General features: G+C 39.6%; 2 protein-coding genes across 9 annotated transcripts in view; one reads left to right on the forward strand and one right to left on the reverse strand.

Moving 5' to 3' along the window:
* The window catches only part of LOC139234881 (erlin-1-like), an 843,171-nt gene that overhangs the window by 759,789 nt on the left and 63,844 nt on the right, over nt 1-19,538 (reverse strand). The window lies entirely within an intron of this gene.
* The window catches only part of LOC139234879 (histone acetyltransferase KAT6B-like), a 94,181-nt gene that overhangs the window by 51,028 nt on the left and 23,615 nt on the right, over nt 1-19,538 (forward strand). For all 8 annotated transcript variants that reach the window (XM_070865704.1, XM_070865705.1, XM_070865703.1 and 5 more), the window contains 3 exons: nt 12,820-12,913; nt 16,822-17,053; nt 19,202-19,361. In XM_070865704.1, coding sequence (XP_070721805.1) covers nt 12,820-12,913; nt 16,822-17,053; nt 19,202-19,361 — 486 coding nt within the window. The remainder of the gene's footprint in view (nt 1-12,819; nt 12,914-16,821; nt 17,054-19,201; nt 19,362-19,538) is intronic.

Below are 19,538 nucleotides of genomic sequence, written 5' to 3' on the forward strand. Positions count from 1 at the left end.
TGCACGCATTTTGTTGCATTTCCCTATAATTCTGTAGTTGTGAAACTTTTTTTCCACCTTCTGCAAATAATGACATTCCGGGGGGAGGAACTGTGGGTAGGAATTACTTGGAGATCCTCTGCAAATATTGGCACATACCCAGAGAACCCTTGTTTTAACTTCCAAAAAATCCTTTTTCTAGTTATACAACGACAGAACAGCACGTTAGTAAGTCAGCAATTGCTATATAATTGAAAATCTTTTAACTAATATGAATCTATAGTGCATGAAAATTGTATCTCATATGTCACACTTAAAAGCATCACACATGCAATGTTAATATCACTCTTGCACATGAATGGCTCAAATAATTATTTTCTGTTACGTTAACCATGCTAATTTATTCAAATAGAAACAGGTAGGAAAATCTAACAATCAGGACTCAGTGGACACATAAGGAAAACTCTCTCATGAAGCTCCAACCTACACAAAACCAACCAAATTGCTCAATTGTTTTCATAGCTATCAATCAGGAACCAGCAATTACAGTAAAACAAACCAATCAAATCAATCAAACTTTTTTTTCCAATTTCTTTTGGATGCCATGAGCCAGTAATCACATAAAAAGGTACAAAACACAATTTAAAGTGCCCAAGCCACCTTGTGCTCACATGCTAGCAATCTTCAGCCCCGGTTATTACTCTCCGACTTAGTCCCCACTATCTCCGTCTGCTAATTCCACATACCAATCTCAGACTCCATCACACTTTGCTTCCTTCACCGTTCAATCCTGGGATCCATCTTAGACCAATCCTGATTGAGTGATCTATTCAATTCACAAAATCATTAAAACTATTGGATAAACCAATTAGCAGCAATAAATATAATAGTTCTTTTAAAATTCTTTACAGTGTACTGTTTTTCCTTTAATGTGTAAATCTAGTATAGTGTTGGAAAAAGGATTCATATTCCTGAGTAAGGGGAACCTTACAGACAGAGTGCCTTTCACCTGAGTTGAGGTGATACTTGTATACAAACAAACAGGATAAATAGGGATGTGGAAAAGGTTTCAAAATATTAACTGGGGAGGAGGAGACATGGAGGAAGCAGAGCAGGCAATCACTTGAGAATTAGGGATATTAGATGAAGCATTGTGAAAGATGACCTTAGTTGTGATTATATGAATGTAAGGAACAAATGAGGTTAACTGGAAATGTTGGTGAAAGGAAATAAATAGACATTATGGGCCCAAGTTGCCACATGATTTGCGCCTGATTTTTAGGAGCAACTGGTGGAGAATGGACTATCTTAGAAATCGCAATTCTCCACATTTTTTTTCCTGCAGTTCTAGTCAGTTAGAACAGTTTCACTTTGGAACAGAATTTTTTGCTTCAAAAGGGGGAGTGTCCGGCCACTGACGCCTGATTTCAAAGTTTCCACAGTGAAAATGTACTCCAAACTAACTTAGAATGGAGCAAGTGAAGATTTTTGTAGAACTGAAAAAACCTTGTCTACACATTAAAAAAATCAGGCGCAGGTTACAAATGAGGCGTCTAGAACGAGGTGGGGGGAGGAGGGGGGGAAGGGAAGTCATTAAATTCGATAATAAATCCTTATTTATACTTCTACAAATATTATACAAATAAATCCAACCTGAATAAAAATTTATAAGCAAAGAAAAGATTAAATAAACCATCTACCTACCTGTGTGAAAGTGCTTCAGCCAGGGAGAATGCTGCAGCAAGCCTCACAAGTTGAGGCAGCCGTTCATTCCCGCAGGGTGGGGGGAGGGAGGGAGTGCGGGCCCGACCGACCGACCGAACGCAGCGGGGCGGGGGGAGGAAGCCGTTCCAGACGGCGGGCGGTGGTGGGAAGGAGACAGTGAGAAGGCTGCAGGAAGCCTCACAAGTTCAGCAGCCATTCCCCGACGGCAGGGGGGGGAGGCCGTCGGGAAACGACTGCCTCAACTTTCTGAGACTTCCTGCAGCCTTCTCACTGCTGCAAGAAGCCTCAGTGCTGATGTGCTGATGGCATTGTGCTTTTATTAAAAAATGTTCAAAAATTAAACAGCTACAAAGAACTACAAAAATGGCCGAGTGCCAATGTTTCCTTCACACTGCGCGTGCGCGAACGCTCCAATGCGCACGCGCAGGGTTGCCGGCAGGAAAAAAACTAATTTAAATGGTACCCGCCCCCTCCCACTTACAAAATCGGCACGAGTGGTAGGCTCCGTCCCCCTGGGCGCCACGCCAAACAGACATGGAGCTGCAGGGCGCTCCAGAATCGCGCGGTTTTTTTTCGGCGCGAAAAACGGGCGCCCAGCTCGGAGGGGCGCCTGTTTTTTATTGTGTGGAAACTTGAGGCAAAAAAGAGTAATACATTTATTAACTGGTCCTTCAGTTTGGTCAACAAAAATGCCTGCTTGTAATTGCAAAGGTCAACATATCATGCAGGATAGTTTCAAATCTAATCATCTGATTTTCTTTGTGGCAAATAATAATTAGGTTTTATGTCTAAAGACGTAGATACAGCTACATCTGTAAAATCAAGTTAGCTATACACATTAGATGTGTCTATTCCAGAATTAGTTATCACTTGGAAATTAGTTGACAAAAGCACTATCGGAGCAAGGTGATAAAATATCGGTTTCATGTAAATGGGTTAGAGTGTTGTATTGACTGTCGACTGCTGTAGTTTGAATCTTAACAAACTGCCATTGTCAACTTTGAAGTGGACTGAAAGGAGCAACATGCTGACTGACTTTAATCAAAATTCTACAGCCCAGTTGCTATGGCTGCGCTGGCCTCGTTGGGTCCGTGGCAGGCGAAGTCAGTGGCAGGTCCCGACCTCGCTGCTGTTTCCAGCCCGCTGTCCAAAATGATTTTATGTTGATGGAGCTTGTTAAGCCTGCCCAACGCAGTTGCCAGCCAATTGAAGGAAGCGTGTCTGATGACGTCATTTGACGTCAGCCAGTTTCCTTAAAGGGACCGTGCGCAAATTTAGCTTGACAGTTGTGCTGTCAGTGTTCTAAAGCATTGAGCTGCTGCAAACACTGACGAGCATTGCACAGAGGTACACGGCTGCACCCAGGCTCTCCCACAACTCCCTCCATATGTTTATGGAGGGAGTCACAGCACACAGGGAGGTTCTCTTCGCAGACCTTCCCAGGAGACTCAATGCAGCCTGGCTGCACATTGCACAGGAGGACACGAGCAGGAAGTCGCCGGGAGGACCTGACTGCAGTGGTGCAAATCATCACTCTGCCTTCCCTATCCTACTCCTGCACATACTAACTTACTTTGCATCTCCACCCATCCTTCTCTGTCTATATTATCACTTCCCCATCTCACTAGTCATCCCTCGCACTCGCTTTCATCCTTGTGCAATCATACCAACTAACAACACACAAGGGTGGGCACTTGGGTGTTTTATCCAATGTTCATGTAAAGGTTCTGTTAATGTGGTGTCAAACATTGAAACCTTTATTATCAACACTTTGTGTTCTTCGACATATCTGTGTGCATCTTTGGAAGTGGTTCAGTGAGATGTAGTGAATGGTAAGACATAACGATATACCCCACGATAGTGATGAGTGTGGAAGGAATGGCTTGGGCATTGTAGGGAGGCTTTATGGTGTTGGTGTGGGGTGGTGCCAACCTAGAGCATCATGTGGCAACTAGGGTACAAGTGAAGTAAATGTGCCCATGAAATGAAGTAAATGGTGAGGCTATCCCTGGTATCCCAGGCAGCAATGTGGTCGGGTGCTGATACCCTATGTCTGTGCAGCATCAGTTAGTTGCGGAGAAGGTTGGTGTTGTTGTTGGGGCTGATTGTGGCGGGATTCTGAGATAGTTTCAAGGGCACCGGTGCTGATGTAATAGATGGCAGGTGAACTTGAGATGATAGAAGTGGTCTGTCAATGGTGAGAGATGCTATTCCAATATGGTGACACTTGCAACCTGCATAAATCTGCCATCTCAATCTGCTATCCAAATGCAGTAAGCAACAGCTTCTGAGCTTGGCAAGTGAACAACTGTGAGATGGGAGCTTTTACAGCACATTTGCAGCTGTCAAGTAATGAGATGATTCCCTGGTCATAGAACTCTCGACCTCCTTACCTGATATGATCCCCGAGCAGCGTGGACCCCATGGGCTACCTCATAAAATGTAAAAGTGAGCTCAAAATACTTCTTAATGGTCTGTTAACAAGGTCATAATGACCTGAATTGCCTCCCCCACTGCTGAGTGTCGAGTCTGTTCAGCGCTGACAGACACAACATCTGAGAAAGGCACGTGGCAATGGGTTGACAACAGGGTCCCGACCCACTGTCAACAAAAACATTTTCCCACCCAACCTGCCACCAAATGCGCCTGCTGACTCCCGAAAAATTCCCCCCTAAGTATTTGCTCCACACTAGACAAAGCAATTGAGGTTGACGATGAAATACAGAATGGTGCCAGGATTGGTTTGATTTTCTTTTTATATGAATCAGTGGTATGCAAATAAAGTTCACAATTAAATGCCTATTATCCTATCATCAGTTTTTCTGTACCTCATATAGTGGAACTATTTTCATATCCGTGTATTACATAATTTCAGAGTGAACCATGCAACTCATTTTACATTTAATTGTGAATGATGATAGAGGAAGATGATTTCTATGGTCCTTGGTTAGTTCAGAATGGATGGATTCGCTCAGCCTCAGGACCACTTGTTTATTTGTGTCAGAGCTGGTACTTGGAGTTATAGAAGGGAATAAAAACAGGTGTAAATAACTGAGATTATCTTCATGAATAGTCTCTAATAAAAATACATCACCATACGAATGGGTATAATGTCTAAATTCATCCTTTAAATCTTTCTTAAACCCTTTTTGTGACATTTCCACAATCCTGTTTATGATCTCATTATGGTACTGGGTTTTCTGTTCTTTTCCTTGGATTGCTTTCTTTTTTAGCTCCATTTCTACATATTTTAATTGAATGTGATAACACTGTAATGTAATAGTATTTAATAACATTTCAGCTGGTAGATTGGTTCTGATGGCAATATAACTAGATACAGCTGCAATCCAGAACAAGCTTGTGAAGGCTTAGAAAATAAATGTTGCAAAACCTAATGTGCACCTGTTTTCCATTAAAAGTCACTACCATGATTCAATAGTTGTTTTGTCTCATTAAAACACTGATGCCTAATTATAATATGCATTATACTGAAATATAATCTAGAAATAAATAAATGATTCCATTTTTCTGCTCTTAATCTTTAGATATTTAATGCAAATTTCCCCTTTTCCAATCTTTCCAACTTCCACTCCCTGGACCAGCTAAAAATGGGAGAAGAGAAAAAGATAGAATTGATTGGCTTTTATCAATGTTGCTTCCCGCTCCCAAACAGATTCTGCAATTGGTATCTGGTACAGATAATATAGGCAGTTTGTTAGCTACGGAAAGGCAGAGTAATTATTTAGCTAAACAGGTAATTCAAGTTTAAGTAGGGAAACTGTCAGAAGAGTAATAAGATAGATGCATTTCTAGAACATTATTTATCACTTAATTTATGGTTGGATGCTTGCAACCTCGCTGAGGGTTCTGTGGCTGGCACCTGACAGCAGTTCCAATCAAGTGATTGGAGCAATGTAGGCTTTAATCAGGTTGTGTTATCACTGCCTTCATATGCAGTCTTCGATTGTTTCTTTTTGTAGTTCCTCACTGGAGCAGAATGTGACATCAGTCTTAAACCAAGGATTATAGACCAGTTGGTATTTACCAGTAAGGGGTATTATTTAATTTTGAGACTTCAGATCTATGGTAGGAATATGAAGTAAGTTTTGATGGTTCCACATCCTTCTCCAATCCTAACCAGCCTGCAACTTTTATCAAATCAGTTGCAATTGTGATTTGGTATACTTGGGAGAACCAGAGCTCGGAACTACACTGTGACTCAGAAACTGGGGTTTACAATGGTCTCTGTAGATGAGTTTCTTTAAATAATTGGTCCCCACTTTGGCAGAGACTTTCAAAAATTACAAAATAAAACAAGATTTGCACACAGCATAAACAGTTGAAATTGTCACAAATCTACAATGTTGATAAACATGTTGAATAACTGAAGAAAGCTGATTGAACCTAGTCAGATCAGAATCCAGTTTATTTTGTCCTGTCCTGTCCTGATTATTTTGAACCTTGTTCTATCTTTTTAATTGAATTTAGGATTCATGATCTTTTTCACAATGCAAATAGCTGCAGACTCCTTTTACAACCAAACAAGCACAATTTGTGCTGGTCAGCATGAAAGTTTGAGAACTTTTATCGAAATGTTGATTTTTTGCACATTGCACTCTCCCCACATGCACTGTGTTCTTGCCCCACCCACATTTATATGGAATAATTTTGTGTTTTTATACATTTATTTTATCAAAATTCCTCTTGGGTAAAACTTCATTTTCCTTTTAAAATATAATCTTTCCTTGCGCATACTGGAAGACTATTATAATTTTCATCAGAAGATAATTCAAATATGTAGGGAGTGTGTTATTAGTGATGGGGATAACATTAGCAACTGCATATTTGGCCCAGATTTTGCAGTCAGCGGTGAAGGAACTGCACTCGCCGCTGACCTCAAAAAGCTGTTCACGTAGACGTGTATTTTTCTGACGTCCATTTCAATTTGGCGCCTTCTGCAGGGGCTTTGTGGCATCCAGCAACAAGGCAGGTAGCAGGTAGACTGATCAGCCAATCAGATTGAAGAATTCTCACATCCAGCAAAGTAGAAAGTAAAAAAACGGAATATAAATCACATTTAACTCATTGTGCAGAAAGCAAAATAAACATTGGGACATACACGAGGTTAAGGGAAAAGCGTAAATATCAGAACAAAAACTTTTAAAACATTTTATTTTATTAAAAATCTGCAATTTTTAAATGTTCTTTCGGGCGAGTGAGACTCCGCACAAGCCAGCTAGCCAATACATCAGATCTGAAACCAAGGTGTATTGATGACTTTGGACCAGTTTTTCACCTCCACCCCATTCAATACTGAGGTTTATGGTGAGCCCGATGTACAAATTCTCTGTCTGCAGTCGGAGAGCTGATGTTAGATACACACATATCAGCAAAAGATATGAGCTTGGAATTGTTGGGGTCTGCCCATGTGACCTGTGTTAGTTTCACCAGAGCATCAAGTGGGATATTTGCTATAGGAAATGGCAAAGATCTACCGTAATCCTTATTGCGACAGTAATAAGAACAGCGATATGGAACAGATGTTTTTTGTGTATTTCCCCCTCTTTCCCAGGAATATCATAAAGACAAGGACAGAATAACCCTAATTACTACATATTGCTTATAAAGTCTTTGATTTCAACCATTTCTTTTCCTGTTGGTATATAGCTTTTGGAAAGAAAGAAAGCCAGTAATGGCTATCCTTTTAAATGATGGCAAGTGTCAGTCCTTGTTCAGTGGTAACACTCTCACCTTTGAGTCAGAAGGTTGTGGATTCAAGTCCCACTCTCGAGACTTGAGGACATAATCTAGGCTGACACTTTAGTGCAGTACAGAGGGTGCGCTGCACTGTCGGAGGTGCCGACTTTTGGATGCGCGGTTAAACCAAGGCCCTACTTGTCCTCTCAGGTGGACATGAAAGATCCCATGGCACTATTTCGAAGAAGACCAGGGGAGTTCACCTCAATGTTCTGGCCAATATTTATGCCTCAACCAACATTTCTAAAATTGAATGGCCCTGAAATTCCGGCAGCAGGCTTCCTTCCGAAGAACGCCTCCGAAACAAAATTTCTCTACGAATGTATCTGGTGGTCTCAGAGGCGCCTTGGATTCCAGTCAGAGGCCTTCTTTCCACGCACTTCGAAGCGCGTCCATGTCTTCGAGATCCGGACGGAGAAGCTGGAGTCACGTGGGCTTGAACAGCCAATCACGATACAGTATTCTAATTGATAATTGTGAACTCCAATTTTACGCGTTCCCATTACTATCAATGAGAATAACCCCCAAACACAACTTAATAAATTAAAAAAACACCTCACATATTTAAAATTAATTGAAATTAAAGTTAATTAATGTTTTAGAAAAAAATATATTTTTGGGATTTTTTTTTAAATGTGTTTTAATAGGGTTTTAAATAAACCTACCTTAGTGGTCAGGGTTTTTACTATAAAAATGTGTATTTAAATTTAATTTTTATATGTTTTAAAACTTTTACGCTGGTAAAAGTAGGCTATGCGTCTGCCTTTACCAGGCGTAAGAGTTTGAAGGACATTCGTTGGGCAAATAACCCAATTTCACTCGCGTGGATGTCCTCCTTCCGGGGATGCGGAAGATCTGTCGAGATATTTTGACAGATCGGAAAAGCCGGTTTTCGGTGTATGCACCGCCAGGTCCGTACGTATTCCGTACAGACCCGGCAAAGTCGGGATTTCAGGGCCGTTATCTGGTCATTAGCTCATTGCTGTTTGTAGGATCGTGCTCTGTGCAAATTGGTTGCCGCGTTTCCTACATTATAACAGTGACTGCACTTCAAAAGTACTTACATTGGCTGTAAAGCACTTTGGGACATCCTGAGGTTGTGAAAAGCGCTGTATAAATGCAAGTTCTATCTACTTTATTTACCTAAATGTTGCATGCCTAAGGTCTACTTCTGCAAGTGATTAACATGAAATTTTAAACCTTGTTCCAGAAAAGGGATAAGATATCACCGCATAATACCCTCTATTAGTAGAGCTGCTAAACAGTGTTAAAAAGCATTTATTTCATGGCTGGTGCCGGAGCCATACTGGTAATGAATTATTCAGAGTAAGGATCAATTGGGGAGCCTTTGGTTAAAAATCTAACAGTCAAGGTTTGAGAAGGCGTTGTGTAAAATAAGGCTGCTCCTAATGTAAGAGTGCTGCTAAAAACCTGAATTAGATCTAAATCTCATGTTGCACAGGCTGTAATGCTGGATAATATACGCTCTCTTGGGCCTGAGGCTAAACTTGTAATGTAGTTCCTGACGTGAAAAACTGCCATTCTGATGGCTGTTGTGTCAGCCAGTTTGATTAGATTGATTGTGTGGTCAGTGATCTCCGTTATTTCATTTAACATAAGAACAACATTAGGCTACGTCCAGTATTTCTGCTTAAGATGATACCTGAACTAAACGTGGTCCAAGAAATCGCAGCACCATATTTCTTTCCCATCTGACAGAATTCTGAATTGGAAAGCAAATTTAGCTTTGAATATCAGTAGACTTTTCTGTCTGTCACAAGAAAGAAGGAAATTCAATGAAGTGTCCGTACCCTGCAGATATAAAACTTCATGAGAGAAAGAGGGACTTGCATTTATATAGTGATTTTCATGACCTCAGGATGTCCCAAAGCGCTTTACAAACAATTTTGAAGTGCAGTCACTGTTGTAATGTAGGAAATACGACAGCCAATGTGCATACAGCAATCTCCCACAAACAGCAATAACATAATGACTAGATAATCTATTTTTTAGTCATGTTGGTTGAGGAATAAATATTAGCCAGGACACCAGGGAGCACTCTTCTGCTCTTCTTTTACTTCCACCTGGGAAGGCGAACAGGACCTCGGTTTAGTGTCTCATCTGAAAGACGATATGTCCGACAGTGCAGCACTCCCTCATTACTAAACTGAGTGCCCACAACCTTCTGACTCAGAAGCAAGAGTGCTACCACTGAGCCAAGGCTGAACATCTGCATTGGTATTCGAAAAAGATCCTATGGACGACATTAAATAGCATTCCATTTCAGTAGTAACTACAGCACAGGGTAATTTCAATCATAGAAACATAGAAAATAGTTGCAGGAGTAGGCCATTCAGCCCTTCGCGCCTACACCACCATTCAATAAGACCATGGCTGATCATTCACCTTAGTACCCCTTTCTTGCTTTCTCTCCATACCCCTTGATCCCTTTAGCCGTAAGGGCCATATCTAACTTCCTCTTGAATATATCCAATGAACTGGCATCAACAACTCTCTGCAGTAGGGAATTCCACAGGTTAACAACTCTTTGAGTGAAGAGGTTTCTCCTCATATCAGTCCTAAATGGCTTACCCCTTATACTTAGACTGTGTCCCCTGGTTCTGGACTTCCCCAACATTGGGAACATTCTTCCTGCATCTAACCTGTTCAGTCCCGTCAGAATTTTATATGTTTCTATGAGATCCCCTCTCATCTTCTAAACTCCAGTGAATACAGGCCCAGTTGATCCAGTCTCTCCTCATATATCAGTCCTGCCATCCCGGGAATCAGTCTGGTGAACCTTCGCTGCACTCCCTCAATAGCAAAAACTTCCTTCCTCAGATTAGGAGACCAAAACTGAACACAATATTCCAGGTGAGGCCTCACCAAGGCCCTGTACAACCTCCCTGCTCTTATACTCAAATCCCCTAGCTATGAAGGCCAACATGCCATTTGCTGCCTTCACCGCCTGCTGTACCTACATGCCAACTTTCAATGACTGATGTACCATGACACCCAGGTCTCGTTGCACCTCCCCTTTTCCTAATCTGCCGCCATTCAGATAATCTGCTTTCGTGTTTTTGCCCCCAAAGTGGATGACCTCATATTTATCCACATTATACTGCATCTGCCATGCATTTGCCCACTTACCTAACCTGTCCAAGTCACCCTGCAGTCTCTTAGCGTTCTCCTCAAAGCTCACACCGCCAACCAGCTTAATGTCATCTGCAAACTTGGAGATATTACACTCATTCCTTCATTGAAATAATTAATGTATATTGTAAATAGCTGGGGTCCCAGCACTGAGCCCTGCGGCACCCCACTAGTCACTGCCTACCATTCTGAAAAGGACCCGTTTATCCCGACTCTCTGCTTCTTGTCTGCCAACCAGTTCTCTATCCGCGTCAATACATTACCCCCAATACCATGTGCTTTAATTTTGCACAACAATCTCTTGTGTGGGACCTTGTCAAAAGCCTTTTGAAAGTCCAAATACACCACATCCACTGGTTCTCCCTTGTCCACTCTACTAGTTACATTCTCAAAAAAATTCCAGAAGATTTGTCGAGCATGATTTCCCTTTCATAAATCCTTGCTGACTTGGACTGATCCTGTCACTGCTTTCCAAATGCGCTGCTATTTCATCTTTAATAATTGATTCCAACATTTTCCCCACTACTGATGTCAGGCTGACCGGTTTCTCTCCCTCCTTTTTTAAAAAGTGGTGTTACATTAGCTACCCTCCAATCCATAGGAACTGATCCAGAGTCGATAGACTGTTGGAAAATGATCACTAATGCATCCACTATTTCTAGGGCCACTTCCTTAAGTACTCTGGATACAGACTATCATATTACATTAGATAGCATTTTCGCCAAACTCTATCCGAAATAATTCACACTTTTTTCAAAATTGTCCTATACAATTTGACAGCGCTACAGCTTAAATTGTAAGCAGAGGAAGTCTTCCTATTCCTTACTTTGTGACATTATCCTCCACAAGCCATAGATAACAAATAAAGATTATGCACCTTTAACTGTAGTGTTTTTAAACATTTAATAATTTTACTTCTCCCCATCGAGATAATTTTGAATGTTTTTGCATCCCAGGCTCTGGATTGGGCCATACACAAGTTGAGGCCAGCAGGGCAGGGAAGCAGCACATTCTATGGCTCTTAAAAATGCTGTCTTAGATGACTGCTAGAAACGCAGTCTGACAACAGCTTGCCCTCTGATTCTTCCTTCCCCCTGCAACGAGACACTAGCCTTCTGATTGGCATCCTTCCTTCTGCATACCGTGGCTGAGATTAGGAACTCGATAGCTGCACACACCATTTGGACCACTATGCATTAGTATAATTCAGGGTGTCATAGTGACATCCAATTTTTCTTCAAACAGTGAATTAATGTCTGTATTCCTCAATTAGATATTCAGTGACAATGCCATTCAGGGTCTTATCCTGGATTATTCATTTACTGCTTTTCAAAAACACTGGACTCGTGTTTCTGGTTTCCTTGGTTAATTATCTGTGGTTTGACTTTTTAATATCTGAAGATAACAATGCTAGGTATCATGCAGCACAATGGGGGGAGAGGGGGGTGTTGCACGTTAAAGGGATAGGGATTCCTAGTGATTTTCTTGTGGATAAGTTGACTTTACCCATGTCACATGGATGCTAATTTAATTTGGAAAAATGAAGATCACACGTAAGTAATCTCTCCTTTCACCTTTTGGTCCAGGTATAACAAATTTTGCTTCTTTCGTAACACATCTATTATTTGGGTCAGTCTATTAAAGTGGAGTGCAATTCATGTAGCACCATATTGCTTTAATTCCCTGCTATATATTGATCATAAGCAAAATATATGAAATGGTTTTAAATTTTAAATTACTCTGTACTGTGTTTAAAATTTGCTTAATTCGCGAGCAGCACAGCATTTACAACTTAAATTGATCCCATTAACAGTTGGATGTTAATTTAAATTATACATTTATGTTCTGTTTTGTATAAAATACAACCCATTACACATTTTTAAATGTTAAACATGCCTGAGGTGCATTTCAGAGAAGGCTGCTATGCACACCGTGCATTTCTAAGGAGTGTGTACTTACTGAAAAATTAAGTTGAGAAGATTTTATGACATGGATAAACCTTATGCATTAACAGTTTGTCAAAGAGCAGAGATGACAACTTGGATTTGATTGAAAACAACAGTAACAGAATGTCATATATCATTGTTATTAACAATCAGTGTTTGCCTAGATTAGTGTGACATTTTGCAAGGACAGTGGTAGGTGACATGTGTTGTCTGCATCAGCAGTGCACTGACAAACTAGGTCTATTTCTCCTTCCCTCAGGAAAAGCTTTGCCAGCAGAAGTACAATGTCTCCTGCATAATGATTATGCCCCAGTACCAAAGGCAAGGCTTTGGAAGGTTCCTGATTGATTTCAGTAAGTGCTCTGCTTTGTTTGAAATCGTGTTCCAATGATCTTTGTCAGAGAGTTGGGGGTGTTAGTTCTTGTAAGTAATGGGCTACAAAAATTGGTAAACGCATGCATTTTAATCTTGATATGACTGCTTTGATTTGTGCATCATTAAGTAATAGAATATTGTCACTTATTTGAGGGCTTGATACTCCTTCAAGTATGAAAATGTTACCCTTCTGATTCCTCTCAGCTTGAATTAAGAATACAACTGTCAGAGCATATGCCAGCACACAAAGCCAGTAGGCTGAAACAAATTGTTAAAGGTTGAAATGAAACAGAGTGCAGTCAGTTTAATCAGTATGTTCTATAGATCAAACAGTTGGGTATAAGAAAAATTTAAAATTTCAAAAGCTTTTTCAAATATAATAATTATATTCAAGCAATAGGAAACTAAATGAAGCACAGATGATGTGTTTTGAAAATTACTTTTGATACTTTCAGGAAATGGTCATTGATGTTCTCTTTCTGAGTCTCAGTGAAAGAATGTCCCTTGCGTTATACACAAAGCATTCTCAAGTTCTGTAAAATTAAAGCAGTGGTATTAAAGATGCAGTGTATACTGGCCATTTTCCCAGGCTGCCTCTTCTGTGTCCTAGGAACACATAACTCAACATGCAAATATGTACGCCCATTACAAAGTAATGGGGAGTAAAAAACAACTTGCTTTATGAGATCTTCTGTTAAGAGCTCCTGGGTTGTTCTCATGGGCCTCTAAAGGGCTGCATGAGGTCTCAAAACATTTGGGTAGAAACATTCCAACTCTGACCTCTCCATTGCTGTCACTTGACTTGAGGTCACAGTAACTAAGCACTATCTCCCTCTTAGAATATCAGTTTGGTACTTAGACTAGCAAGATTTAACTGTTCATATCAAATCATGCATAAAATAAAATATGAAGGCTAGGATTTTGCTGTGCACAATAAAGTTTGTATTGACAGTTTTTGCCAAAAGGTAACCCCTCAGTTGCAGCTGGTAGGGCCCCACAGTGCTCTGAGAGATTTGCATTAACCAAGCTGTTCCCATGTTTTTGGAGAATTTGATTTTTTTGTTGTTTTTTCTATGGAGGGTTTTTGGTATGGTGCTGGGATGTGGAATCTGCTTTGGATAATACTAATAGGGCATTTAACTCTGATTGTCGCAAATTATATTGGAAGGCTACTTGTGTTCTAATAATAAGACTTTTGTAAGAAGCTCCCATGTTCTCTGTATTTACAACTGAAGTAGTATAATACTTTGAGTAACTCATAGGTCAACTTGTCTGCACTGTTTCATGATATTTTATTTTTGTGTGGTCTTTTTCTTCCAAGTAATTATTGGGAGTAGTTTAAATAATAGTTTTTTTTTACTAAAGACAGTTATAAGGGTTGGATGCAGCATTAAAAGATTCAGAGTGTATATATTATATATATATATAATATATATGGTGCATTGTAACAAGCTGATGTAGATACAGCTATATTTGTTAAAGGGAAAAATGATTTGACATTCTGCAGAAATTGGTGCATTATTTTGTTTACTTTATTTGAAAAATATGACATCCCTTTGGTCATTAATATTTCCCCAATAGACTTGTACTTTCATTTTATGTACAGTTTGAAATAGTTGTTTAAAATAAACCCATTGTTATAGGTTTAAAATAAAACGTAAAATATTGCAATGTTCTATTGTGTGAATATTAACCGAAAATGCAGGTAACAACACAAATTTTTTTTAAGTCACTATAGTGAATTGCTTGTTCCCAGAGAGCGGTCTTAGAACTGAATCTGCCTGCTGTCATTGTGAAATCTGTTGATTTAATGCTGCATGATTCTGAATGGTCGGAGAATTTTGTCAGCATTTCAGTTTGCTAATTATTCTCTTAATCTCTGCTTGCTAACAGCTGCATTGCTTTTTTGGCGATTATCTTGGTTCTGTTTATCCCCTAGCAACATTTCTAGTGAAGATATGCTCAAAAATGTTTCTGCTTCTTCACTTGTATCCTTTCATTCTTCTTCCCCATCCCTAAAATATGTTTCCATTTCCACTCCAATGTTTTTACCCAGTTCCTTGCTATAATGTTGTCCTACCTCATTTTTGATCCCGAGAACGTAACGAGAAATCTAAAGAAAATAAAAGAGTAAGTTCATACAATGAAGGAGAATCTAAATATTAGACAAATAGAAAATAAAATGGAAAAATAGTCAAACATTAAAGTGATGGGAATGGAAAGAGAAAATTGACTTGTATATAGGAGAGAGGCTTCTTCGACAGCACCTCCCAAAACCAGCAACCTCCACCACCTAGGACAAGGGCAGAAAATGGATGGGAACACCATCACCTCGCCAAGTTCTCCTCCAAGTCACACACCATCCTGATTTAGACACACATCGCCATACTTTTATCGTCACTGAGTCCAAATTCTGGAACTCCCTACCCAGCATTAAGGAAGAACCTTCACCACAAGGACTGCAGTGATTCAAAAAGAAAGCTTACCACCACCTTCTCAAGGGCAACGCCCACGTCCCAAAAATCTATTTTAAAATAAATCTCCTATTCTCTTACTATTAAGAAAATATTCCAGTTTTCTTTTCTCGGATCCAAAGTGGATAACCTTGCACCTCGCCACATTGAACTCCATCTGCTATAGCTTTGCCCGCTAACTTAATCTGTCTTTGTCCCTTTGCAACTTCCTGCTCCTATCCACGCAATCTACTCCACCTCCTAACTTAGTGTCATCTGCAAATTTGGATATACAACTCTCTATGCCTTTATCCAATTTATTTATATCCCTATTTTATTTCTCTTCTTGCCTCCAAATTCAAAATAAAACTATAGAGGTCTTCTTTTCAAAGCATTTTGCCTAATTACCTTGCCTTTGAGTTATGTATTAACCTGTGTAGCCAAGGTTAATCATAGGAAGCTTATACTTTTTACTTTGTGCCAATTTCCTGCTCTCTTCTGAAGTGCATTTTCCAAAATGGTGCCAGCTGCCAGCTTCCATTAATTATCCAGTATGCGTTTTCTCTAATTGTGATTTAAAGATGACTTCAGTATCTCTTAAACTGTGAACTCTATGAAAAGATTGGATCATGCCTTATGATAGAAGTTCTGAGCATGTTGTTTTAAGCCTGGTGTGGTAATTGTGTTGATGTGCACAGAAAGCAATAAAACACATGTCTTTAGCTAAATGTTAGTGAACATCTTCCAGCAAATTTCTTTCTATTTCCATTAAAATATTGTAATTTTCCCTTTGCCATTTATGTTTCTAGCTGCTTCCTTCCATCTCTTTCAACTGAGACACTCTGGGATGTTGCTTCACATTCAGCAATTTTTAATAATGTATTTTTTTTTGCTCATCCGCAACACACTCTAATTGCAATCTTTCCTCTACCTGAGATTATAGAATGGTTTGTTTCACTGCCCTCTCCACAAATGTATTCAATGCCACTGAATAATTAGTCACCAGGAAGACTGATTCAATAAAGTGCAGCTGTATTTCACACAAAACAATTACCATTTGTAATTGATGATAAAACTGGAAAATATGTTGTCCCACAATATTTAGAATTATTGTTTAATGAGTAATTCTCTTTCTTTTCCCTCCCATTTACAAAAATATATATTTTTCTCCCATGCAACATTCTGATGGAAAAGGGCCAAGAAACTTAATCGTGTTTATGATTTCACTGAAAGCCACCCAGTGGAATCTCGCCCCCTTACTCCCCCACCCCCAGGTGTTAAATTCAACATTTGACTTTTATATGGAGTACCTCAGACTGAGAGAAAATAGACTGAGTTCTAGTATATGGATCAAAGTGGCAAAATTACTTAAATGGGCTAAATGTTGTTTTGTTTCTGTGTTTATAATGGCATTTTTTGTGGTCTGTATATAGGCTACTTACTTTCAAGGCAAGAGGGACAGGCAGGATCACCTGAAAAGCCCTTGTCTGACCTGGGACGGCTTTCGTACCTGGCCTACTGGAAGAGTGTAATACTAGAGTACCTGCAGCGGCATCAGGACAAGCATATCAGTATAAAGGGTATTAGCAGGGAAACAGGGATGTGTCCACATGACATTGCAATGACTCTACAACAACTAAAGATGATTGACAAGCAACAGTGCAAGTAGGTATAATATGTAAGGTAAAGATAAGGTGTAAACAAATTCAAGGCATTGGTTTTGACAAACTATACATGATTACGTCATTTCACTAGAATCATTTTCCATGGTTGACGTCATCTCTGAATTACATATCATTCAATTGTGTACCTTCCTTTAAAGTTTGCAGCCTTTAACTCCTCAATCAGGTTTAATATTCAACAGTTCAGAGACTGCCGCAGGATATTAATACTGGAAAAGCCGTATATCCTTAACAAGTTGACTTTTGAAAATGTATATTTTCACTTTATTTAAAATTGAACTGGCTATAATGATAGAGAATTATAATATTTTTGGAACTTGCCCCATTTTACTCTGTTCCCTGATGAGATGTTAAAAGAGAATTCCCGACTGCTTATTCTGGTGGTTCAAATCAGTGCAAAGAATTGCAGAGCGGTAAAAACTGACGTTCTTAGTGAATCCTAGAAAACTTGCTTTCAGGCTGCAGCTAACTACCTGGGCAACATGACCTTGCAGTACAAGCATTGTCTGAGTATAATATAAAAGCGTTGTCTGTGAAATGAGTTGAGATGTTTGAGAGGCCTGACAAGGTATTATGTAAATGCATTTTCTCATTTGCCCACTAACTTGATTCTTAAGGTGGCAACTAGATATCCCTGGTGAGCTTGCATAACCAAATGTGAAGGCTCTATACATTTGATGGAGCCCTGATGAAAGGTCATCGACTTGAAAGATTAGCCCCAATTTTAGCTCCAGGTAGATTTTCTGCTCCGGCCCGAATTAAAATTACAGTTGGGTTTCAACGATGTCATTGGGCCATCCTTGCTGTCTTCAGTTTAAAGTTGCAGATGTTGTGATCATGGCAGCTTTCAGACAGTAAGAGCCAGGGCGATTTTTACTGCCCACCTGCCAGGTTTCTGCTGAGCGAGTAGAGATGCTGCCTGTTTTTAATACACTTGATAGTGCCCATTTATTATTACACAATTAAATTTCAGGTATTAAATCGTTTGTATGTTGCAATCCAGTTGTTGGGTTAACTAGTTGTCTGATAGAATACATATTTCACAAATCATCATTATGGTATTCTTTAAAGGAAAGGAAAGTGTAGCTTCACAATGGGTTGAGCACTCAAACTTTCAATTTGGAAACTACCTGTATTGCAATGCAAAGTTGTGGTATTGTAGCTCAACACTAAAGGATGTATAATCGGCATTTTCTCAAGGAATCTGTATATTTGCAATCATGCTTAGCTTGTCACACAGATTGTTGTTTTAGTAACAGAGAAACGCTCACCACTGAAAATTTTTACAAAAGTAGTTCCTGATCAGATGCGGGTTTTACTAACAATATAAATGAGACAATTATTTGGTGAATCATCTGAAGGGTCAAAACAAAATTAGGAGCAATGGGCCCAAGTTTCCACATGATTTGCGCCTGATTTTTAGGAGCAACTGGTGGAGAACGGACTATCTTAGAAATCGCAATTCTCCACATTTTTTTTTCTGCAGTTCTAGTGAGGTAGAACAGTTCTACTTTAGAACAGAATTTTTTCTTCAAAAGGGGGCGTGTCCGGCCACTGACGCCTGATTTCAAAGTTTCCACAGTGAAAACGTACTTCAAACTAAAGTAGAATGGCGCCAGTGAAGATTTTTGTAGAACTGAAAAAACCTGTTCTACACATTAAAAAATCAGGCGCAGGTTACAAATTAGGCGTCCAGAACGAGGTGGGGGGGGAGGGAACTCATTAAATTCTACAATCAATCCTTATTTATACTTCTACAAATATTATACAAATAAATCCAACCTGAATAAACATTTATAAGCAAAGAAAAGATTAAATAAACCATCTTCCTACCTGTGTGAAAGTGCTTCAGCCATCGTTCGAAGGAAACCGCCGTTTGTTGCCAGCAGGAAAAAAACTAATTTAAATAGTACCCGCCCCCTCCCACTTACAAAATCGGCACGAGTGTAGGCTCCGCCCCCCTGGGCGCCGCGCCAAACAGACAAGGAGCTGCAAAGCGCTCCAGAATAGCGCGTTTATTTTCTGGCGCCGTTTTAGGCGTGAAAAACAGGCGCCCAGCTCGGAAGGGCGCCCGTTTTTTATCCTGTGGAAACTTGGGCCCAATGATACAAAATGCATCTTTGTTTTGTAGATTTGTTATAATTCGAAGGCAAAAAATGATTCAGGAGCACGTAGGAAAGTTGCATTCCAATCCACGTGTTAATGAAGTGGACCAAGAAAGCCTACGGTGGACTCCATTGGTAGTATCCAGTGCTGCTGTTTCTGAAGAGGAGATGGAGGCTGAAAAAGAGGTAATTTCATTTTTTTGTAACAGTTTGGATGCTGTCACTGAAATAGATTTATTTGCTACTCTTGTCTAGTTCTATTTTGAAAGATTTTCTTTTTCATTTTAATGAATATATACATACAACAAATATTTGCCTGACCTCTTTGTAACATGATATAGTAATATAAATATATTAAAATAA

This window comes from Pristiophorus japonicus, chromosome 22 (genome assembly GCF_044704955.1).
Source record: "Pristiophorus japonicus isolate sPriJap1 chromosome 22, sPriJap1.hap1, whole genome shotgun sequence".
NCBI classification, from domain to species: Eukaryota; Metazoa; Chordata; class Chondrichthyes; family Pristiophoridae; genus Pristiophorus; species Pristiophorus japonicus.